Raw genomic sequence first — 26,227 nt, 5'->3', positions numbered from 1 at the left:
AATAAGTATCTGTATCTTGAAGGAAAAGGAGCAGTTAGGAGGAACAACAGAGTGATGGCCTGTGTTCCTGGTCTTGAAAAGTCAAGAACACCAGACTGGGGTCAAACATTTACAGTGAAATCTCCAAGCAGCTACTTAAGGGTAACAGAGCAATGTAACAGCGGTGAGGTTTATAAGACAGCGAAATCATAGCACCTAGAACTAGCATATGCACAAAGGAAACTCACGTGCTGGGGAATCCACCCTCAACACATCTTCCTGAAGGCAAGCTATGGGATTTTGCAAGTGAACACATTCATATTCCTTACCTCTGGCCTAGAGGAGCTTTCTATGCTTGTGACAAAATGCATGAGATAATCAACCTATGAGGAGAGATTTATTTTGATTCTTGGTTTGGGAGGTTTTAGTCCATGGTTGCTTGGTCTTGTTGCTTCAGGGCCTATGGTGAAGATGTAGAGCACAGAATCTATGATTGGAGAAATCTGTGCATCTCACGATAACCAGGGAACAAAAGAAAGTGAAAGAACAGGAAGGCCATTGTCCAAATATCCCCTTGAAGAGTACAGCCCCAGTGATCTTACTTTTTTCTACTAGGTAGCACTTCCTGAAGATTCTACCACCTTCTAACAGCACTTCAGGATCAGTCCTTCAACATCTGAGCCTTCAGAGAATATTTAACCTCCAAGTTATAACAAGGATAAAGACCATCCAACCCAGCTTTCAGGAAAAAGCCAAGAGTGGAGAAAAAAGTTTTCAAGCCTACCAAAGGGCTCAGCCCCACCCTGGGGGCTGCTTAAATCTGACCTGCTATCAAATATTTATCCAGTTCTTCACCCTCATTCGCCACAAGAAGCACACTCAGCTCTTGCTCTTTAAGAACTATAGGAATTAGTAAGTGAGATTTCAGAAAGTTAATTAAATCCTTGTCGATTCATCACTGTGCTAAGAGGAAAAGTAGAATAACAAAACTATTGATTTCTTCAGCAGATGCGGTTCTGTGCCTATGAGTGTCTGTGTTTGTGGAGATGAACTCATCTTGGTGTCTATATTTTCTAGACACTTACATCCGTGTGTTGGTTGTGGGTTTGCTTCTCTGCCTGCATAAATACTCAGATCAGCCTGTGCATGTTTACAGGTATCACTTCACATAAACTTGATGATTAAAAATGGAGCAAATGGGTCTTGAGTATGGGCAGTTAGTGACTCAATTCCAAAGAAAAGACAAAGAAAGGGGAATAAAAAGTAACCTTAGAGAAGAGAAAGCTAGCACTACCTTAAGTGATCAAGGTTAACCTTAACAATGGTAAGTTATGTTGACAGCATGTGCCACTGATATAATAAGAAGAATTTTCTGCTCCAAATATGCAGTGTCAATTACATGATAAAAAATATCAGGTAAACCCAAACTAAATAAGCCTACAGACTGGCCTGACCCATACTCCCCTCAAACTGACAAATCACCAAAACCATGGGAAGGCTGAGAAACTGTCTTACACAAGAAGAGACTAAGGAGATGTGATGACTACATATGATATGGTATCCTAAGTGGGACCTTGAAACAGAAAAGGGACATGTTTTGGGAAACTATTAAAATGTGAATTACATCTGGAGTTCAGTCAATGGTAATGGATGAGTACTGGTTCCTTAGTTGTGACAAACCTAAGATGTAAATCATCAGAGAAAGTCAGTAAACAGGAACACTCTCAAATATTTTTCAGAGAATTTTTTGAAAACTAGCACTCATTCTCCCCAAGTAAACTATACTGAGAAGACCAGGAAAGTGAGAATACCAAAATTTCTGGCCCCTCAGCAGATGAAAAACAAAATGAGTTGGTTGCTCAAGACTCACTAAGCCAGCCTGACTTCTCCCAGAATGCTTTTCACTCAAGTTGCCCAAGTTGGATTCATAATGTAGTGGTGTATAATTTGAAGGGACTAGGTGGAAAAATAGTTCTAAAGTCATAGGGAAAGGAAAATCAGAAAAAAGCCACCAGTAATAACTAGCATTTATTAAACCCTTACAGTTCCCCAAAGACTATGCCCTTACCATGCATTCTTTTATTCTTATAGCAGCCAGACTAGGTGAGTTGTCTTATTGTCTCTATCTTAAAGATGAAATTCCAAGGCATAAGAGCATTATATGACTTAAGAGAGCCAGAACTTCACATAGGCAACCTGATCAGAGACTATGTACCCCCCAGCTGTAGTGAACAATTTCCAATCTGTGTCATCAAGAGAAAGTAATGCCTGATTCATCTCAAGGTCATCAGCAAGCAGCACAAGGATTGGCATATGGTAAATATCAAAAAATATGCAATTTAATTAAGTAAGCCAGGAAGACATAGATGATAAACCTTGCCAGGCCAGCTGAGAATATATTCTAAATTTACAGGAACAAAGAATGAATAAGTTTCCTGTCCTTTGCTAAAAAGACTTGGGCAAGTAAGTAGATCCCACAAAAGACAGAATAATTACATTTTTTTAATAGAAAGACTTAAAGCAGGTCTTATAGAATCAGAAGAACCTTTGGTACAAGACATTTTTATAAATATTCCAGATCTGGTAAGATAGAACTTGTGCCCTTAGCAACAACTGTCCCAATGCTCTGAATCTGCCCTAAACTCACAGGCAAATGATGCTCCAATGGGATTTGATACATATACTCAAGTCCTTAAGAAGCAGGGCCTGAAGGGACATCTGATCTCTCAGGGGAAGTGCTTGTCTCTACATGATACCAGTAACAAACATAATGTATTCTCAACCAGTTCTACAAGGTTTAAAATAGTAAGTGGTTATCTCTCAGGCAATCCTGGCCACCATGGTTCAGTGAAACACTACTGATACTAACTGTGTATCAAACCTTGTCCTGGGAACTTCTGTTTGTAGGAAGTTCACACAATCTAATGTAAGAGACGGATACAAACACAAAGCCCAGTTTTGCTTTTATGCCATCATGAGGGGTCATAAAATGCCCTCAAGTGTTCCCAAGAGATCATTCTCAGAGGTCATCTCATATATCAACCCCTTCTTATCCCCCCGTTAATCACAGGTGGACTCTGATGAATCTATCATCCTGTGTTCATTCAGGCCTCTTATACTGGGTGTGCTCTAGTGCTATTCCCAGCCATGTGCTTCCAATATGACTGCCCTTCCTTCTGGTTTATGGTATGCTGAGTGAACCAACCTTACATGGCAACTCAGCCACTTCTCTTTTTGCTACCCTCTGTAGTTACTATCCTACTGCCACTAAGCAAGACTGGGGCTTCTGCTGGGTATCCATGCTCTCCCAAGAGCATGAATTTTAACTTGGTTTCAAATTCCAGCTCTGCCATTTGCTGTGTATCTTATAAACTAAATAACCAATCTGTTCAAGAACATTGGCAAATGGGACTTCATACAAAAACAAAGCAAAGTGAAGCTCTATGAAGCCAAAAGAGCCTTACTGAACTGCCTGTCTCCAAAAGTCCACAGAAACTGATTTCACATAAAAATGGGCAATGCAAAATTATATGTCATAACCTGTACATAGTTCAAGAGAGAACAGAGAACATAAGACTGTACTTACACTGAGAAAATGCCAGGAAAATGTATTTTGCAAGATGGATAAAAACTATAACTTATTATTTCAATATAAGCTTAAGATTGTAAGATAATTATGCAAAACATAAAACAAAGGCATAAGTCCTCACAAAGGAGATATCCTAACTCAGGAAATAATTGGAAATAATAGTAAATTTTGAAATAGAGTAAATAAGATTTAATGCACAAAGAAAACCAAGTGTAAACAGAAGAAAAGATTTAAAGATGAAATTAAAAATTTAAGAGAAAATGACAAGTACTAAAAAGAAGAAAAATGGACATAAAATATATAAAGTAAAAGTTCTTAAAGAAGAAATCCAAAGCATAGTGAAAATAAATACTAAAATTATAAGTTAGGAAAACTTATCCAGGAGGGAATAATTAAAACTACATATTGAAGGAACATATGCAGAAAAGGCTAGAATTAATTTATAAATATATAAATATACACTTTGGGGTGGCAACCAAGTATATGCAAGTGTATTACCAGAAATATGGTAGACTCAGAGAAGAACTCAAATGATGTAATTCCTTAGAAAGACTAACTCACAGTCCAACAAAATAAACACCAGGAATTGGATGTTCAAAAATAAGGAAGTGGGATGAAGGGGAGATGATAAGGTAAATGAAGAGAGAAATGGGAAATTTCATTTATAAAATTCAATGCAGTGGCTGGCTCAGTGATTGAGTGGTTGCTTTGCATGCATGAGATCCTGGGTTCTATTCCTCAACACCACATAAGCAGAAAAAGCTGAAGTGGCACTATGGCTCAAGTAGTAGAGCGCTAGCCTTGAGCTGAAGAGCTGAGGGACAGTGCCCAGGCCCAGAGTTCAGGCCTCACGACTGACCAAAAAAAAAATTCAATGTATATTTTACAAAATTAAGAAAACTGAGGGAAGGAGTAGGGTGGGAATGATAGGGGAGAATGATTCATTGTATTCATGTACTGCTTTGTTGAATGGCAACACCTATGTACAACTGCTTAAAGATACAAATAAAAGATATAAAAATGTTTTATAAAGCAAGATAAAGCAGAGGGCTGGTGGCTCATGCCTATAATCCTAGCTACTCAGGAGGCTGAGATCTGAGAATCAAAATCTGAAGCCAACCCTGGCAAGAAAATCAGTGAGACTCTTATCTTCAATTAACCACCAGAAAATCAGAAGTGGCAGGGTGGCTCAAAGTGGTAGAGCACTAACTTTGAGCACTAAAGCTCAGGGACAACATCTAAGCCCCTGAGTTCAAGCCCCACAATGAACAACAATAACAACAAAAAGTAATATAGAAAAAAAGATTGAGTCAGATCACAGGTAGCTTTGGCAGACACTGTAAACAGTTTGGATTTCTCTGAGTATACAGAGAAAAGCCCTAATCCTCCAAGGAATCTTGTCACAGATGTCTATAACCTCTCTACAATCCAATACGGAAGACTCTCAAGGTTTTATAAAAACAACACATAGATTAATTTGGAATGATATGACCTGTGTTGTTCAGGGAGCTATACTGTGTTTATTAAGCAGTGTATGTAAGTATAACTATTTATGTAACAAGCTATAAATAATTTACAGTGTGGTCAGGGCTATAACTCTGAATTCCTCTGTTCTGATGCATTGGGAAAGTCCAAGCCAAGTGACACTAAAAGTAATGGTGCTACTTAATCTTATTAAAGTTTTCTAGTGTTTCTATGGCCCTACTTCTGATCTGCTTCTGAATCTCAGGCTGAGCTGCACTGAAGTTTTGTGTGAATGATAGACTGCATCTCTAGCAACTCTAAATTCACTGGCTAAGAGAGAGAATTTGGCAGTGAACAATGCTGAACTTCTAGAGCAGCATTGCTTCCAATTTGTCATGGATGCATCTGAGCAGGACTAGAAATGTAGAGGCTCTCTCTGCTTCCATGGATATGGCATAAGGCCTCCTCCATCTACCTATTATGGGGCAAATGGCCTCGTGTCCTCTGCACTTTTGTGTTGTCCCATGAATTGATCCTCTGCTCCAAGCTACAACAGCTACTTCTTGTCTTCATTTCACAGAATAGAGAACAACCAGGTTCAGAGAGGCTTCTGTGACTGATCAATGACAGTGCTAAGATTTAAGGCCAAGTCTATCTGATGCTGAAGTCTGACCTCTCCTACCACCACCTTCCTCTCCAGTTTGCCCAGCATCCACCTGGGGCCTTGCAGTTTCTGTTCCAGAAAGCCAACGAGGCTGAGTCTGGCTGCAGTATCTATTTCAAGTCCAGTGAGATAATGTGGACACCTGACAGCTGCCTTCTTTCTGGTCACAAAGAGCCCCATCTGGTTGACTCTGTCCAACACTGTCATTTTTGTTGCCCTCTGATATAAAGAAGACAAAATATAACACTCCATGGCTTTTCAATAACTCATATGCAACTTATTTCTTAACCTGTTCTAAGGGAACATAGGTATAGGCACTGTCAGAATAAGTATGGGTGTCAGCAAATAATGTCAGCAGCAAGAATACCTGATTAGACACCATCAACTGTGCTCACTTTCTGCTCCCTCCTCACAACAGCTATTTATCCTCACATATGACACTTGTCCACTCTGAGCCTTGGCTCCCTCACCTGTCCATTCCTCCTCACTTCCAACCACTGTCTCAATCATACTGAGTTCTTTCCGTCCCTCTGCTGTGAGACCCAGCCTTTCAGTGAGAGAGGCTGATCCATCTCTCACCCACTTCCTCTTTATCTGGCTTACTTTCACACATCCTTGAAGTTTTGACCTAAAAGTTTCTTCTAAAAGAATTACCTCTAGCTCTAGCTATGTCTCATATGTCCTATGTGTTTGCATCACCCCCTTTGTCCACTGTCATTCCCTGGCAGGACTAAATGATTAACTACCTACAACCTGTTTTATCTATTACACCATCTGCAGGACCTGCTTGTGTCTCCTACATGCACCTCAAATACTGAGGTGACATACTGAATATACCCAATGGGTAGCTATGGAATGAAATTACATTTTAAAATCTTCCAGATGGAAATGACAATAGACTGTGTGCTGTTGTACAGTGTGTCTCATTGAGGTGTGAGAGGCCAGAAAGAACCGTCCATATTCATTATAGAAACATTTCCTGAGGAGAGGCCCTGTGTCAATGATCACATGGACTGCTCCAAATGTATCTCATTCTCACTTAAACAAATGAAGAAAATGAAACTAAGCCAGGTCAAATGGCCTACTGTACAGCATAAATGGCCAAGTTTGTCTCTGAGACCATTGCTTCAGACTTTACATGGTATTCTTAAATGCTGTCTAAACTTCATTATGAAAGGCTGCACTCTGTGTCAAGATCAAGTTTAGCACTACCAGGTAAAACTACATGCATTTCCACATGCACAAAGCCTGAGTGTGTGCTCAACCTTCATGGTGGTCCTATGGAACTTAATGTGCATACCGAAAAGGAGTTAGCTGAGTCTTTCCTGCTCTGTTCTTCCCCCTGCCTTAAAATGGCTTTCCACTTGTCACTGTGGAACATTTATGGGGACTTACAGTATAGAAATCATCAGTAGAGTGGTCCCCAAGCCCATCACGGCATTATCTGCAGACCCCAGAAAACTCATCAGCTTACTGTCTACTGCATGCACTCTTTTCCTCCATGGTGAAAGCTTCAGGCTCCTGACACAGATTCTCTCTCTTCAGGTGTAGATAGACTCCCTGGCATCTCCCTCCTCCAAAAGGGCTACAAGCTACAGCCAGGACAAGTTGCTGCCTCACCAAGGCCAGGACAAACAGAACTTGGTGTTTTCTGTGGGTCTGCCCTACCCAGCCATGTTCTAGGATCTGGGGATAAAAAGTTGAACAGGAGATAGTATCACCCATTACAAAGTTCATCAAGACCCCAAACAGGCCAGAAAACATCAACAATCCAATCAGGTAAGAATTAGAAAAGTAGCTACTGTACTGAGTTTCAGCAGAAAGCCAACTAAGGTTCCAAGCCCTCTACATCCATTGGATCCTTTTATCCTCCCACAGCCCTGTGAAAGAACTGCTGTTACAATGTCTATTTACAAACGAGGAGTCTCATGGTGAGAACATGGTTGATCCATCATGCAAACCCAGGCCTCCAGGCTCCAGAGGCTGAGCTTAATGAAACACCATGCTTCCATCAAGAAACTGTGAGTGGGGAAGCCCAGGATCACAGAAGACGAAGCCCAACTTTTCCTGGGAATATTTACATAAAGGAAATGACATTCGCCCTGCTTCTTAGAAGAAAGGAGCTTGTCAGGATGACAAGGACAAGGAAACTTCACAGAATGGACACTGTGTACAAACTCTCACAGGCATAAGAAATCTTTCTTCATGAAGGGTTATCCAACAGTCAGACAAGCATCAGACAACCAATGAAAAGCATTACATGTCTGTCATCATATTCCATATGATTTTTGCAGGTCTTTGTAGACAGTGGGCCAGAGGTGCCCTACTCCTGAGAGACAGTAATATGGCAGGAAGTTTCATATTTCAACATAGACTGAAACATCAGGAGCACAGGAGATGATGACAAGGAAGGGGTCTGAAAAGAGACTGGCTGGCTGATTATATATCTTGAATGCCATGTATGGTAAACTGGAGTTAGTCCTGAAGCCAATTTGGAGCTACTGAAAGCATTTTCAAGCCCAGCAGTGACATATTGGTGTTGTGAGTCAGTAGGAAGAGAGAATAGCTAAGCGGGGTTAAATACCAGTCAGAGGGGACTCCTTGAAAGATGATAATGATCAATAGAGAGCGAAGGGAGTGACGTGGGAAGGGAAGAAATAGGGCACTTGGAGGGAGGTAAAAGGTGTAATGAGGGAAGAAAAGATCCAAATTGACCTCTGTGTACAAGGTCTGGAAGATTGCACTTGCTCTTGCTGAGACAGGAAAGACATCCAGAGAGGAGCTTGTCTTCATTTTGTTTGACAAATGAGGTATTCTGGCCACTATAGAAGTGATGAGGTCCAGGCCCTGCAGAGTCGTACAGCAAAGAGGTTCTAGGATTTCCCAGGGAGAAGAGCAGGCTTGGTGAACCTCATGTTGCCCCACCATGGGCCCAACCCTTGGTCACTGTGCCGCCACATAATAAACTGCTCTTCTCAGTTTTGGAGTCTAGGGACTGTGGCTCATTAAGGTTTGGACTGTGTTAGCCCTAAACATCCCATAATTGCATAGCTTGCCTGACTCTCTGTCATTAGCTCTCTGCTTCTCTGGGCTCCACCCTATTGGATTTGCTGACTGACCCCAACATAAAAGAAAATCTAATTAAACAGGGCAGTTCAAACTATGTGGCAGGGGCTCTTGCTACCCCTGCCCAGCCCGACTCCCAGTAGTTCAACTGTCCCCAGGCATGAACTCTGAGCTGCCATCTCATCTCATGAGTTCTGTCCTTCGCAAGTACAGACAGTGGATCTTATTACTCACACAGAGGAAGAGAATTGAAAATTGAGGTCAAGACAGATGGACTAGTAATGAGTCACAGTCCCTTCATGGTGGAAAATCACCAAAAAGATCCTATAGGATCTCTGGCTAAGGAGCTAGGGGCACCGGGGCCAGCACTGGGGTTTGACTACCTCCATCTCCATGGTGACCTACAACAGAAACCTGTTAGAAAAATGGCCCCTGGACCTTGCTCATCTAATTGCAACCCCTCTGTACCATATTTTCACAATAAAAAAAAATGGCCCCTGGGCCTGGGGAGCAGGGAGAGGAGCCTTCAGAATGCAGCAGATGCCAGCTCCCCAAATTCCCCTGCTTTTTGCCCTCCAATGGAGACTTTCCTAGTGTTCTGGAGTGAAATGGTCAGCCCCTCGTTCTGGAGTCTAGACTATAAACATGAATTCTGGACTATAAACATGAATCCAGGGGTCGCTCCAAACAGCTTCACATACTAGACCACTGGTTGGATGATTGTTTTTTTAAATAGAACTATCCAGGCTGGAAGTGGAATAGGAAAGGAGTAATACAATCTCATTACAAGGAATCAGCATACAACAATGAACTGCTTAAGATATTTCCCCAGAAATGCTCTGAAGTCAGAAGGAATTAATTGCCCACATATAACAGGAAAGATTACCAATTATAGAGCTGCTTCTATATTCTTAACTCCCTCTGCTTCAGCTCTCCCAACAGTTTATGGTAGGAGATTGGCCATTTTACAGATGTAGAAACTGAGGCTTAGCACCATTGCACAACTCATCCAAGATCTCACGGGGAACAACAATAAGAAAGCTAAAACTGATTGAGAGTGTAAGATATTCTGGGTACAGTGTTTAGTCCTCAGTTCAATCTGAATTGTTCAGTGACCCTTCAAAACAGTCCCATGAAGGTAGTTGCAAATGGGTAGGTTAAGTGACTTGAGCAACATCACACAGTGGATAATAAAAACAAAAATCCAGGTACTGTGTAATTAAGAGCCTTTTAGTTTACTTCTCTGTCTTGTTTTTATTTTTTGTTTTTTGGAAACATGGTCTCTCTACATAGTCCAGCTAGCCACAAATTTGCAGTTCTCCTATCTCACCCTCTTGAGTGCTGAGATTACAGGTATCAACCACCAAAATGTCTAGCTCCTGAGTCTTGTTCTTAGTTATTATGCTCATTGTTTGGTCTTCAGCAGTTTAGCCGATAGTCAAACCCTCAGATCAAAGCTGGAGCTATTTCTACTCTGGGGTATACTACCGCTGTTGTGAAGCTTGTGATTGTTTAAATTCCATGGTGTGTCTAGTAATTTCTCAAAGCCTTGCCTTTCTCTCTGTCTGAGAGAGAATACGTGTGCTGAAATCAGGGCAGAGCTGCAGAACCTAGTCTCATTATCACAGATCACTGATGAATTTGCAGCAAATGTATTCCCAGAGCAGGGAAACGAATGCGACATGTGACAATAACATGAGGGAAGTGACCCCTCTGGGGACTCAGACAAGACTTTCTAGCCCCTTGCTGGCCTTGCTCTGCCTTTGCCCTTGCCTGTTGGATGGTCCCCTTCATTCTTCAAAGCCCACCACTGGACAAAGATGACTATGGTTGACCTTTAAAATGCCAAAGGGAATGCTTCTCTCAGTTCAGCAGAACCGGCCTGGCCTCCAGCTAGTCGTACTAGTTTCTCATTCACAGCTTCTGCTGGTAGTCTGGCATCCAGCATCGTTCCTCCACACCAACTTTACAGTCAAGAGTTTGTAGAAATCTATACCCACTTTGTTTTTTTAATTTATTTTCATCACAATTCTGGAACATGGATTTCTCTGCTAATTTATTGCTCTTTGCCATCTGCTATGTGAAGTTCACGTTGTATAAAGCAATGCCATATTATACCCAAAACACTGAAAGATGGCCTTCAAATTTTAACATGACACTCTAATGGGTCAGGCATTAGGCTGATTGCTGATTATACAATGGAGGTGCTGAGATATTATTTCCATATAGGAGACACCTTTAATTGACAACTGACAAATTCCTTCTACCTATAGTAGCTCGTTCAACAAACATTTACAGAGTAGGAATTTGTTAAAGAAGTAATTATGAGCCGGGCGCTGGTGGCTCACGCCTGTAATCCTAGCTACTCAGGAGGCTGAGATCTGAGGATCACAGTTCAAAGCCAGCCTGGACAAGGAAAGTCCATGAGACTCTTATCTCCAATAAAACCACTAGAAAACTGGAAGTGGCACTGTGGCTCAAGCAGTAAAGCGCTGGCCTTGAGCTGAAGAGCTGAGGGATAGTGCCAAACCCCAGAGTTCAAGCCCCACAACCGACAAAAAAAAAAAAGAAGTAATTACGGCTCACTCTGCTATTCATGGCACTCCTAAGTTACCAGTGAGTATGCTGGGAACACAGAAACAAGGTATTTTTAACCCACACTAAGGAGACTCAGTAGGCTTCTGAGCCTGATCTTTATAGGATGCCTTTGGGCATCCTATAGAAGAGGACAGTCTCACACAGAAGAAACACCACAAGCAAAGGAGTGGAGGCATGGAATCATGAGGGGAAGACATAGTAGCCAGAGTGGGTACAGGTGAAGTTGAAAGTGGCCAGGTCAAATCCTGAAGCCTGTTGAATTACAAGGCTCCATGGACTTATCTACACTGTACTGCGTCAAAGCAGAATACCTCCCCCAGAGCACTTCTGACTGTACCACAGGGTATCCATAAAACCAAAACAGGACTCATACTCAGATGGCAGGACTCCCAAATTCATGTATCTACAATGTTCTATCAGGTACAGGACAAGTACTAGACTCTTCTGTGCATCTCACAATACAGAATGTGAAGATCTTGTTCTAGTCATTGGGATTGCTTTCTCAGATCCACAGCATTCGAATGGGATAGTTTTGTCCAGCAAAGAGATAAGAACATCCAAAACTCACTCATAGACTCCTAGAATGCTCAAGTTAGAAAGGTAAGTGGGGACTCTGGTTCACCTCCTCTTCCTTAGCTGAAGGAACTAAAATTCAGAGAGGGAGAAAAGTTAACCAAGGTTGCACAGCAGGTTGGAGGAAGGTGGGCCTTTGATTTCTAATCCTTGCTCCCCATTGTATTATTGTCTCCCACAAGAGACATGATGAAACTACAGACTTCTTTTTCCCCCCAGTGAACTTAAAAGCAAACCTAACATATTTTTGAATTATTCTTCTTTACAAGGACAAAGTGGTTCAACTGTTACTCCTTCAAACAATTAAATGTGGCCCCCATTCAAGATAAATCTTTTTTTTTTTTTTGGGTCCGGTGTGGGGCCTGAACTCTGGGCCTGGGCGCTGTCCCTCAGCTCTTCAGCTCAAGGCTAGAGCTCTACCACTTGAGCCACAGCACCACTCCAGCTTTTTTCTTTTTGCTTATGTGGTGCTGAGGAATTGAACCCAGAGCCTCAGGCATGCAAGGCAAGCGCTCTACCACTGAGCTATCTTCCCAGCCCCTCAAGATAAATCTTAATCTAAATAAATCCCTAACGTACATTTTCTCTCTAAACAGAAGTTTTCTGTCAGAAGGCATAGGGAAGGGATAGCTTTCTGGAGTTCAAAGACTATCTCAATGAAAGAAACAGAATCCAAGCTGTTTAATCTTCCCTACTTCCTTGAGACTCCCTAGATTCTGTTCTTCATTCATCAAACATTTGTTAAACATTTATTCATTCAACAGCCACTTATTGAACTCCTAAAATGTGCATTCTAATCAGAGCAACACCACTATGGATCTGATACAAATTCAGTCCTCAGGACATTAATTATGGAATAGAGAAGATAACACACTGGGGCCTGGATCAAAAGTAAAGTCTTAGTCCAAATTAAGTCTTGCTTGAATGAATGAGTGAATGAATGAAGTTCTTTGTCTATTACAGAGCACTGCTCCAGGAGATTCCTGGAGGATGAGTGAGAGAATGAGCCTAGGAAACAGCCCAAAGTAAGAGAACTCTGCAAAGCAGGAATAGGGCCTGAAGGATACTATGACAGTTCCATCCCCTTCTCTGGGCCTCAGTTTTCCCACTTTAAATGAAGGGATGACACAGATGAGCTCTGAGGAAATGTCCACAACAGCATTCCCTGCCCTATGATCCCAGGTCCTAGCACAGTAGGGAAACTTAAATACAACCTCTCTTCTTAAAAGTAGCTATTGAATCATCAGCTGCCTTCTCAAGGTCATACTCAGTTTCTGTGGATTTCTCCTGGGAAATAGGAGAAGGGAAAGAGTATAATTCTAGCTTTGATTGGCCTGCCTTTTGGCTTAAACAACAGAAAAATGGCCAATTATCCCATTGACAATTATAGTCTGAGCATTTCACCACAGACATAGAAAATGACCCAGCAGCAGAAAACCAGCCACAGACCAGGGGTGCACACATGTAAGCCATTATTGACTTGGAGACAGGCTTGCTGGCAATGGCCCCCACTGGCCCAGGGAAGCTGGATGTCTCCCAGACACGCCAGGAAACCCGGGAGGCCTCTCATCATACCTTACCACAGCACCCAGCTCTGGCTCATCTCAGCCTGGTTAAACAGAAACCATGTGACAAAGGGAATAGCTCACAGTGCAAGGTCAGAGATTAAAGTCCCAAACTGTGTACTTGCCACAAATCCAGATCTCCTCAGACCAAGAAAGAAGTGACCGGGATACAATATGAGTTCTGTGATGGTGGGACCATGTCCAACCAGGTCACTGACATGTCCTCAAGCATACAATATCATTTAAGATGTGTGATCTTTATTCAGTAAATACTTGTACAATACTTTTGTTGAGGCCTAATGAATAAAAGAATAAGTTATTTGTCTGTGTAGTGCCCCCAAGAATACCACAGGAAAGACAGAAAGTGGCTTGGCTCTATTCTTGGGCAATTCATTTCACTGTCCTAAGACTCAGTTTCCCCAGGAGATGTATATTGCAAAGAACGGCTCTGATCATTCCTCATAACAGAAGGACTTGTCACTCAACTTCTGAAATGCCATTGGATGATAGTCTTCAGATCTCAAGACCTCCAGATATGATCTCAAAGCTACCTTGCCTAGAGCCATGACCTTCTAGGCGCTGCCCACTTGTTAATAGAGAAATGCATTTCACAGCATTTATGTGAATAAAGAACTACTCCGGAGTCTAGCCGTACTCAGAAGCAAAAGGGATCCATAGAGCTGTATTTCAGGTTGAACTCAAGAAGACAAAATTATTCTTTACTGCTTAGAGTAGAAAGACTCAAGCTAGAGGGTACTTGGGTTTCCTTTTTCAACTTATGGACATTGTGCTCCACTTTGCTTAACATTTTGCTGCAGTACCAGCCCACTGGTTTCTATAAACTGATTTTAATACCTTCCAATAACGAATGAAAGTGAGAGTTAAAGCCTATGGATGTTTTTACCAATGAATAACTCTGAGTGCAAATTTCCCTGTGAGGTCAGCTGAGTTGTGGTTTGGCTAGCACTGCAGTTCAAATTCACCTTCGTCCTAGCTCTACTTACTGTCTCTTCCTTCACAACACTGATCCCAAAGAGATTCCCCAATCACTACCCTAAACTCTGAACTCCACTTCAAAGGTTGCTTCTCAGAGAACCTGACCTGTGACGCTCTCATTTGCAAAGCAGAGATAACGATATATGTGGGCCACAGAGAAGACTAAGTAAGTACTATGTCTCCAAGTACCCATGCCATAGGAAGTACTTGTGAGTATCAATCAGCCAACCCTATCTTGGGGGCTAGTAAAGGCCAGCCCTCTGGTAATAGTGGAGATATTGCTTCTTCACAAGAGCAGAAACACACAAGTAAATGTGAAGATGTCCTAGTTCAATCTGTGGGCAAAAGAAGAAGGAATGGGAAGGAAGGAGACTTGTAGAGATGGCCCTATGTAGACCCTGGCTTCCAACTTACCCCACCACAAACCGCCCCACAGAGACAGCTAAATCAAAGGACTGGAACATCAGGATCCTGAGAGAAAAAATTAGGGCCAGGCTGGCAGGTGGGCATAACTCCACAAGCTTTAGATTGGTGCCTATACAATGAGCACCATGGATGACCACTGTGGCTAGGCCCCAGCAGTACCACCACCACATTCAGATCCCACAGGAGAGTCAACACAATGATGGTACCCAGAGACAAAGCAACACGTGAAGATGAGCCAGAAGCGTGACAGCCACAGCCCCCTGAAGCCCTATTTGCTCTCTCCAGTTAATCCTTGATCCTTTAGTGTAGTCCTTAGACCTGAGCTTAAAAAATTATTTTTTTTTTTTGGGTCCGGTCGTGGGGCCTGAACTCTGGGCCTGGGCGCTGTTCCTCAGCTCTTCAGTTCAAGGCTAGCGCTTTACCACTTGAGCCACAGCGCCTCTTCCGGTTTTTTTCTTTTTGCTTATGTGGTGCTGAAGAATCGAACCCAGAGCCTCATGCATGCAAGGCAAGTGCTCTACCACTGAGCCACCTTCCCAGCCCTTAAAAAATTATTTTAAAGGTGATGTATAGAGGAGTTGCAGTTACATAACTCAGGTAGTGAGTATATTTCCTTTTGAGCAGTGTTACCCCCTCTGTCATTCTCTCCCAGCTTTTCCCATCCTGGCCTCCCTCCTCATGAAGTTGTATAGTTCATTTCCAACATACTATCTAGTAGGTTTCACTGCTAAATTGGTTCATCCTTTGTCCCACTGTTTCTGTGCTTCTGTTTTTACTGCTATTGTAAGTATAGCTTGAGAAAGCAAGAGTTGGACACTGCAAAGCACACTGAGGCCTTTCGTTCCAGAAGGTTATCACTTACACAACCTTATAAATAGTTACCACAGGGCTGGGAAGGTAGCTCAGCGGTAGAGTGCATGCCTTGCAAGCATACGGCCCTGGGTTCAATTCCTCAGCACCACATAAACAGAAAAAGCCGGAAGTGGCGCTGCGGCTCCAGTGGTAGAGTGCTAGCTTTGAGCTGAAGAGCTGAGGGACAGCACCCAGACCCAGAGTTCAGGCCCTATGACCAGCAAAATAAATAAATAAATAAATAAATATTTACCACAGCCACTGTAGTACACAAGACAATCCTGGTGCTCAAATAGAGTAAATAGCTACAAAGAGCTGGTAAGAAACAGACCTGGAAGTTGAACTCAAGTCAGATTCTAAGTCCTAGGTATTTTCAGCCATTTAGGCTCACTTAAAGATTCTAGGAAAAGATTCTTTGTTGTTTTTTCTTGCTTATTTTATTGTTTTTACTGATAAAATCATTTCAGCAGATTTATATGTAGTCAGAGTTGAGAACCAGAATCATTCCATCTGTCATGAACCATGCCAGTTTAGCACAATCCCTGGCCTATGGGACTTTTATTCCCTGCCCTCCTCTCTTCCAGAAGGCTGAACCTAGAATGGTCCTTTATTTAATTTTTTTAATTAAGGGAATCAAATACCACTGGTCTAATCTATATGGTCTATCCAGGCTGCTTGATAAGATCCCATGTAACTTGCCAGTAGTATTTATTTTATATAATGACATGAACAATGGCATTGCAAATAAAATTTCATTTCAGTTGGACATAACAGAAAGAAGTCAATTACACCTTGTTAATCATTTATGTGTAGACAACAACTGTGGTGTTATTCTCTACCAGAGAAGTTTCTGATACTTGGAACTGAAGAAAAAAGAGCTGCTGTTATAGTCTGATATTATTAGGCATACAATTGAACAACTTAATCCCACTGTATTTATGAGAACACTGTCTGTGTATATGATCTAGAATGCAGATAATGGACAAGTCTATAGGCCTAGATCTTGTATTTCCCCAGTATTCTGATTAGACCTGGTAGTTACCTTTCTTATGAAAGAATACCTTGTCCTCTCCCAGAAGCCCATTTGATCTGCCAGAATTGGAAGAATGAGACATGTTATGTCTCATCTATTATGGACTGCAACTTTTATGGTCAGCCAGAAACTCCTTGGAAGTTCTCCTTTCCAAGATATTTGCAAGGCAAGATGAATTAAACATCCTATCCTGCCTTTAAAGAACTATCATTTGAAATCCAGGTGCATGCTCATGCTTGTAATTCTAGTTACTCAGGGAGGCTGAGATTGGGAAGATCACAGTTCCAGGCTAGCCTAGTCAAAAAGTTCACCCATCTCAATCAATAAAAACCTGAGTGAGGTGTCACACACCTGTCATCCCATCTATTCAGGATGTATAAATAGGAGGATAATAAACCAAATGTGTCCAGGGAAAAAGTTTGAAGCTATTTGTGGCTCAAGTGCTTGAATACTTGCCTAGTAAATGGAAGATCCTGAGTTAAAAGCCCAGAACTGCCCCCCAATCATCTTTTAATTACTTATTATCATTTTCATGCAGTTTAGTTTGCTTTTACCTGTAAAACTAATTCTGAGGGTTTTGGAAGTTGAAGAGAAAAATGATCCGGAGTTCCCAGGAGTGCCTATAATTCTGTCAGGATCTGATCTTCACCCACACGCTCTACTCAGAGTTCCCACCTCTTATCTGAAGAATGGGTTCGCAATGAGCAGTTCCTATGTGTTGGCAAGTGTTTTCTACATACCATTTGATATTCTTATTACCATCAACAATGTAAGTTTGAATCATTCCCACTTCACACAAAAAGAAATTGAAACCCCTAGTTACACTGAATAAATAGCAGAGCCAAGAATCAAACTGACACAGGTTGGACTCTTAACCACTGTTCTAAAATGGTTCTCCATGCCTAGAACATACTGAGATCTGAACAGCTCCAGACCCATTGCCAGAGCAATTGCCCATCTGGCTACCTGGGCAGAGTAAGTACCCTAAGGTCACCTACATGAAACAATCCTGTCATGCAGCACGCACTAGACAAAGTTCACTTTGCCTATGTAACTTCATAGAAGCCCTCTGTAGCAGGTATCACCTTTAGCCCTATCCTAGACATGAGAACAGGAATTCAGGAACTTGCAACCAGCCACAGACATGAGGCATGAGGGCACGAAACTCAGGAACTTGCCCCAGCCACACAACTAGAAGTAGAATGTTTGAACGCCAGGCAGTCATAGGTCCAAAGCTAACCACTCTTGCTCCTCTCAGGAAAGGCCACCACCAGCTAGGCCAAGGCAAGCTCTATCTGAGTACACACATCATCTCTGAGTTTACTTTAGATACAATGTGTTCCAAGATGATGGGTCCCATGTCATCCCTTATTGTCAGCTTCCGACTGCACAGGAAATGTTTCACATTTGTAACGGTGCTAAGTCCTTCAGGACATTTAGTAGCATATGTCTCATTCTCAAACCTCTCTCTAATCATAGCTTTGTGGGACATATGGTACTATCATATAGTTTGAGCCCCCCTTTCAGTAAATGTTTAGCAAATATTTTTTCTGAATCTAAATGCAAACCAACGCACACTAAAAAAATAAAAATAAAATAAAGACAAAGCTCACATTTGTAATCCTAGCCACTCAGAAGGCAGAGATTGGGAGGATCACAATTCAAGGCCAATCCTGGCAAAAGAAAGTTCACAAGACCCATCTCAACCAATAAAAAGATGGATATAATGCATGCATTTGTCATCTCAGATACATGAGAATCTTAAATAGGAGGATTAGGGTCCAGGCCAGCCTAGGCATAAAAACAAGACCCTGTTTAAAAAATAATTATCTAAAGGGACTAGAAGTGTGGCTCTAGTGGTAGAAAACCTGCCTAGCAAATACAAGGCCTTGAGTTCATATCCTAACACCAGGCGCGCACACACACACGCACACACACACACACACACACACACACACACACAAACACGTATGGAAATGATTAAAGTTTATAGGTCAACTGTTAGGAACCAAATAAAGGTAAAATAGCAATGATGTAGGTAATGGATAAAACAAAACAACAATATTAGGAAGGTTACTTAGAAGACAACATTTCAAAACAGCCCCATCGAAATGACTCAGCCAAAACGGAGAAAACAGCTGAGCAGAAGCACTGAGCATTCATATTGCATAGCTCTTCTGAGGACTAAACCAGCTAAGAGTGACCAACTGTTTAGGTTGCCCATGACAGTGGAGCTCCCAGAAGGGCACAGAACTTTCGTTTCAAATCACGACAGTTCCAGACAAACCTAAGGAGTTGGCCAACACGGATCTGGCACCCTGGACTTCCACCTCTTGTTCTGGTCAGGTCTAGGACTCACTGGGTCAGATCTGCACTTGGCTCTCCATGTAAACCTTTGGCTGTATGAAGGCATCTCTGGTAGCCCCAAGTCTCCCTCTTCTTTAAAACAAAACATTTCCAATCCTTTCTCTTCACCTTCTCTGGGCTTGGACTTCTGCTTACTATAAGCACTTCCTTCTTTCCCATTGCCCACTCTGTCAAATTCAAATAAGTAACACTCAAGTGGTGCTTATTATTCTCCACCAGTCCTGAGAATAGCTGTAGGACTTACCGCTGCCCTGGCAGGGGAGTGGGGTCCAGGTGGCGGCCTCCAGGCAATGCCATCATGTTGATCCCAATCTGCAGCAAGGCCTGCCCACAGCGGTCAGGACCCTGAAAACACAGGGCAGGATGGGTCAATGAGGACCTTGAGAGAGAGCGCACATTGCTTTCTCTCTCAGATTTTGGCCAGAAGGAATCGAGGCAGGTATGCAGGAATGATCTACCAATGTTCCTCTTCTTTTGCACCAAGACTCTGTTGTCTTCGCACAAATAAGGCAAAATAGATTTGACCTTTGTTGTAAATCCCTAACACGGTAACCCCTGGTAACCTCTTCCTTTCACTCCATTGCCAAATATTTACTCACTCTGGTATGCACCAACTATTAGGCTACACAGGCCAGAAAATTCTGCATAGGATATACTGGATCAACAGCTAATATTTATGGATGACATACTATTTGTCAGACACGGTTCTAAATGCTTCTTATAGTATTAATTTATTTAATATGATCATCACCCCTTGGTTACAGATGACACCTCCAAAATTCAGTAAGAAATTCATAGTAACAAATGATAGTATATACTACTAAGTAATGGAGCACTAGTATACAAGTTTTGGGATTAGAGAGCACCAAATGAACATAATGACAGCAACGAACAACCAAAATATTCCCAGCTCTTGCAAAGAAGCAGCCTGACTTCATTCCCTAGTAGCAACTCTAGCCCCAGCTAGAGTCTCAGTGTCAGCAGCTTTTATAGAGAGACCTTTGCCAGCATACAGCCCTCAGAGGAGCTCTGTAGTGAAGCCCCATTTTCCTCCCCATCCCACTTCTCTGAGTCTAACTCACCATGCTGAGCAGAGATTCAGAGAGTAAAACCCCTCCAGAGCTATGCAGCATGTCAGGGAGCCAAGAATTCATTCAAGGCTATACCTGTGTCCTCCCTGATGGGCAAGAAAAAAAACTTGAACTTGGGAGTGTGAAAGGTTCAAGTCTTAACTCTAACTCACCCTTTCTTTGTGAAAGTGTATTCCTCAATTACACTTACCAGGAGTTTCACAAGAATCAGATAACAGTACTCAAAGAAGTTTCTAAAGTGGCACTTGCCTCCTCTTGGGAGGAGCTGAGAAATCTGTTTCAGAGCAGGGCTGCAGCTTTGCTCAGTAGGAGAGGTGAAAATGAGCAAGGAAGAGGAAAACTCTCTGTCACTTGCCGGAAGTCTTAATGTAGTGAAAATTCCACCATGGATGCTCAGGCTTGCTTTTTAGAACAGTAGGCTGTGTCTCCTCTAGGAGCAGTTAGTTTCTGAGTGACTTAAAGCCTTGACTGTTTCATATTTAATTCAACACCTGTTGCAACAACAGTTCCATCTGAACAACTCTGTTCCACTCCCGTATCCCATTAAAGGCAGCCCTTGCTCACTCCCATTTAGCAAAATAGACAGGCCATGTGCAGGAAATGCAGGCTATTTACAGCCATATTTTTCAATTAGAACTAACAACAATGGTGTTTTCTGCTATAATTTAATGGGCCAATATGGGCTCTGCTCAAGGCTCAGCTAGGTTGTTTAATTTTCAGAGTCCATTAGGGCTATCGACATAGGAGAGACAGGAAATATTGTAGAAAGTAGTTTAGCAGCAGCAGCAGCAGCAGTGCTAGAGAAGGGCCAGGGAAGAGGAGCTAGTAGGAGAGAAGCAGAGAGGACCAAACACCATGGCTCTGATTCCTTTCTCCAAGGCTTCAGAGAGTACAAAAGCTAGGAGTGAAAGAGTGGTCCAGCCATCATTATAAATGAGCTAAAAGAGCTCTTGGGTGTCCTGCTTCGTTGGATAAAAAGTGGGGATTTTCCTCATTTGCAAAATGGGGGAAGAGGGAATAGGCAACCTTGTATTATTGTGGGCATTAAGATAATTCATGTGGGGCTGGGAAAGTGGCTCAGTGGTAGAGCGCTCGCCTTGCATGCTTGAAGCCCTGGGTTTGATTCCTCAGCACCACATAAGTAGAAAAAAAAAAGCTGGAAGTGGCGCTGTGGCTCAAGTGGTAGAGTGCTAGCCTTGAGCTGAAGAGCTGAGGGACAGCGCCCAGGCCCAGAGTTCAGGCCCCACAACCAGACCACCCTCAAAAAAAGATAATTCATGTGTAAAATATGCTTCTGACCTCTTAAGATATGAACCTATTTCCTATATTTGAGAAATACTCCTGACCTAGGTTTCACCAATGAGGTACAAAGGGCTTGAAACTGGAGATTTCTTTCTGGGTCCTGATGTGACTGCAGGAGAATCAGGTCCTTCTGTACCCAGCATGCAGCCTTCACTTTGGAATGGCCCTACACATGGAAATGATGTCTACAAGGCTATATTCTGGATGTTCAGCCTAAGAATTATCCCAACTCATCCATTTCCCTCATCCTTATTCCTTCATCTCCATTGCCGTCTCCCAGGTCGCTGGTGCTCTCACTTTTCTGCAAGAGCTTCCTCATGGTCTCTTCCCTTCAACACTTGATCCCTTCCAAACCATTCTCCATAAAAATACCAGAGTGATTAGAAGTACAACACCAATCAAAGGCTTCCTACTGCTAGACAAAGGCCAGACCCTGCATGGTCTACATGTCTCACACTGATTTGGCCCCTGCCTTACTTGCTACCCTCTATGCTTGTCACCCTCAGCCCTCCAGACATTCTGGCTGCTGTTCATTCACTTAGCATCCTCACCTCTCCCTGCCAACCACCTTCACAGCGGTCCTTTCTCCCACCACAGCTTCACCTCCACCTCTTCTCTCCAAAGTATCCCTAAGATCCTTCCAAGCTTCCACAAAGCCATGCTTTGGGGGTGGGGGCAGCTTTCCTTAATCTATGGATTTTTTCAAGGCCTTCATTATACTACCCCTCCATATCTCCCGCTATGGAACTTAATAGTGATGTCATATTAGCTAACTAGAATTATGTCAAGTTGGTAAGGACAGTGGGGGAGAAAGAAAGTACATGAAGAGCTCTTGGAGGTAATGACACTAAGCTGCCTCCCCAATCCTGGGCCTTTGTTTGACCTGTGCAATGCAGGTGGTGACAGACATCAGGGCTATTCCATGTTGCGAGCTGAGAAGGCTAGCATCCCGTGGCAATCAGATCCTTTAAGAATTCTCATTCCCAGGGGAGGTACAAGAAACCAAGCAAGCTGCCACAAAGCCCTGCCCAATAGACTGAGCCTCATGAAATATAGAGGGCTCTAGCTCCCCGGAGGAGGCCCCTACAGCTCCTCACAGCTGTCAAGCGACAGAGTCCAGGGAACAGGCAGAACAGACCTCAGGTCTCACAAAGCTAGATCTCATCCCCTTCGGGCATTGAAAACTCTTGCCACATAGCCCAAACTATTCTCAGCAAAGCACAGATAAGGACTCAAGCCTGTGCCTGAGTATCTGGATACATCAGCTACCTTCTGGACCTGCCCTAGAAGACAAGTATAGGAATCTCAGGTATAAAAATACACAACATTAACACAGGTTATACTATAGTGCCCAGGGTAATTCAGACAGCTTTCTTGGAGGAGCACACATCACACATTTAGGGCATTCAACTTTCAGGAGCCTCAGAGATTATCTTTCTTGTGACAACAGCAATAGCAACAAGGAGGAGGAAGAGGAAGAAAAGAAGAAACATGTATTGGGTGTTTACTGTGTAGAAGGCATTGTTCTGAATGCTTTACATTTAGTCATCAAAATAACTCTGTGAGGTAGGATACTAGTGTTGTCCCAATTTCTTGCATGAGGAAATGGAACACAGGTTAACACGGACTGATGAAGAGAAACATTCAAAGCAAACAGACTGCCCAAGATCACACAGCAAGCTGAGTTACACTTGGGACATACATGCAAGCTTTGTCACTTCTATAAGTCTTCATCCCCTGGGAAAGCCCAAGGTAGCTTTGATTAGCAGAAGCCTAGAGAGACAGACCAGGGCCTCCCAGTGGTCCGTCATAAATCAACAGGGCCTCTTTCTCCAGCTATAAAGATGGAATTTCTTGCCGTGCTTTTTCTCCTTTGCTGTTCTCACACAGTATATGCAAGTAAAGAGAGGATAGGGAAATTCAGAGTACTTGTTAGATAAGTCATCCCTGGAATGGGATGGGCAGGTTGACTAATCAGTGCCTATGAATCTCCAGTCAGTGTGAGGGAAAAGCTAGGATTGGGCTATCTCACTGAGGCCCATGTGCCCCAGTACCTGATTTATAGAAACATGTGTCTTCCAAAAGCCTCCAACTTGTCCAGTTACACCACCAAGCAGCTTTCTCTGGAAGCTTCTGTGACAGAAGAAGCTCAACCACCTCATAGGTATGTTTTAGGAGGTACCTCATAGGAACCTTGCGCTGCCCAGCTGCCCATAGATGATCTAACCCCTGGGCATGGGAAGTTGAATAGGAAGTGTAGTTCTTGGCATCCTGGAAGCTGCAGAGCTAGAGGGTTTCTAAAGGTCAAAGGTAAGTAATTGCTACTCAGACGTTTAAGACCACAAGTAGACTGACTAACCTCATAAAAGGAACCTGGCTAGGCCCTTTAGTACTTTCAACCAGAACCCTGTTGATTGAGAGTATAGATTCAGGCCAGGCACTGGTGCTTCATGCCTATGATCCTAGCTACTCAGAAAGGTGAGATCTGAGGATTGCGGTTCAAAGCCAGCCTAGGCAGGAAAATCTGTGAGACTCTTACACGAAAGGGGAGCTGTGACTCAAAGTGGTAGAGCGCTAGATTTGAGTTAGAGTTCAGGGACAGCACCCAGGCCCTGAGTTCCAGCTCTATGATTGACAAAAATAAAATAAAAAGGGAGTATAGATGCAGGAGTCAAATTACCCAGTTTCAAATCTGTTATTAGAATATATATATATATGACCTTAGACAGGTTTCTTTGTGAAATAGACTAAATAATAACAATAATAATAAACTGGAATTGAATTCCATGCATGTCCCTGAGATCATGTATGTGGAGGGCTGCACACTGGTAGTTGGTATTCAGATTGGTTCCATTTCTCTTTAGGTAATGGCTAGCATCTAACCGTGGAGAGGGAGCCAGACAGAGGCCAGTCTGCCTGTTTCTCAATTCCAACTCCAACTAATTTTTCCTCTTTAAATTTTAATCTCTTCTTGCTTTCTAACTTTCCCTGATGGAAATGTTAGCCAATTTCTGGAATGTTCCATAGCTTCAATTTGCAAAAGCAAGAGACTTTTCTCACTGGGCCCAGGTCCCACAGGGCTAAAATTAACAATCATTATCCTTTAAGCTAATGACTTACTGGTTTTGACTGCCATGAATAGACATCACTCTCAGATAAAGGCCATTAGAGAAAATTGAATAGCTCCAAGTGGTGAGAATTTGGATACATCTTATTTCATAAATCACACTCAGAGGTCACACTGGGCAAGCTATTTCCTTCTGAGTCATGACGAGAACCCAGGTTGAAGAACACAGGAGGAAGAATAAAAAATATCTTGTATCTCATGAGTATAATTTTTTTCTTACTTCTAAAGCCAAGAGCAGATGAGAGTGCTACATCAACAACCATGACAATCTAATCTTCTCTGATTTTATTTCCTCTCCAGATTCTCCAAAACTGCAGCTTTCTCAGTAACATTGGGAAGGTAGCATAGCAGTGAGGTCTCCAAAAGCCATTCCAGTCACAATTCCACCTCTTACTAGGTCTTTCTAACCTTGAGCTTCTTGGTAAAATTGGGATAGAATCTATTTTGCATTGTGAGAACCATCGAAGGCTATGTAGCCTTATGAATCTTCAAAACAAGCCAAATAATAATATGAGAAGCTACTAGAACACAGGAAGTGAATTAATGATACTATATAAGAAGTTTCAGGAGATTCCTCTTTGCACCTAATGTGGGTACATATCTTACCCAGATATCAGATTCAAAGTGCTGTTTGTCATCAGAGAAAAAATAGAATATATTGGAAAGAAAGAAAGCAGAATGCATTGAATATATTGGAAAGAGGCAATGTCTTCCACATAGGATATATCATTTTAAAAATAAAACTCTGTACTTAGATATTATGATGAATTCCATCATATAAAGGGCTGACCTAAACTTTATTCACTTTTCCCTTCTACCATGAAAGGATCCAGGTTCCCTGCTCATCAGAGGATTCAACATACAGACATTAATTTGGAAGAAGGGCCTTCCCAAACACAGAACTTGCTGGTACTTTGACACTGGAGTTCCTAACCAACAGTAGTGAGAGCCTATAAATTTATGTTTGTTATAGACTATAAATTTATGTTTGTTATAGACACTGTAGAATTTTGTTACAGTAGCACAAAACAGATGAAGAATGAAAGCATGTTTTCAATAAGCCCAGACAAAAAAGCTAACACATTTTATATGATTAGTAACAATCTAAAAAAATAGCTGACATTCCAGCACACATTTTGTGTGGCAAAGAATTTGGGACATACAAAGGCATATCCAAACTGAACCAGAATCTTGTCTCAGTCATAATATTGGTGATTTCTTAGCTTACTAATGAAAGAAACCAAAGCCAGCACAAAATCCATCCATTCTAGGGTTATAAGCAGACTAACCCAACACAACACAATCATTTTCCACAAATCTTATTGCAATTGTCATAACACACTCAGCTTAAGAATTCTTTAAGTTGAGGGAGAGAAGGTGTCAGGCACAAGGACCACACGGTCTACATCTTGCTATTCAGTGAACTATTTGGAAGTGTATCAAACATGAATAACAGCCCCTTCACAGAACATTGCACTACTAAAACTCATCTTTTATCTAGTATGTTAATGTCTTACAGTAACATTTGGACAGTC

General features: G+C 42.2%; 1 protein-coding gene across 1 annotated transcript in view; it reads right to left on the bottom strand.

Annotated features, from left to right (window-relative positions):
- Positions 1–19,549, bottom strand: part of LOC138825041 (protein inscuteable homolog) — a 98,403-nt gene extending 78,854 nt beyond the window's left edge. The window contains exon 1 of the mRNA XM_070019393.1: positions 19,417–19,549. Within this exon, the coding sequence (XP_069875494.1) occupies positions 19,417–19,472 (56 nt within the window). The 5' untranslated portion in view covers positions 19,473–19,549. The remainder of the gene's footprint in view (positions 1–19,416) is intronic.
- Positions 19,550–26,227: the final 6,678 nt, after the last annotated feature.

This window comes from Dipodomys merriami, unplaced genomic scaffold, assembly GCF_024711535.1.
Source record: "Dipodomys merriami isolate MVZ:Mamm:240054 unplaced genomic scaffold, mDipMer1.0.p SCAF_133, whole genome shotgun sequence".
NCBI lineage: Eukaryota > Metazoa > Chordata > Mammalia > Rodentia > Heteromyidae > Dipodomys > Dipodomys merriami.
This window is presented reverse-complemented; position numbering and strand designations above follow the sequence as displayed.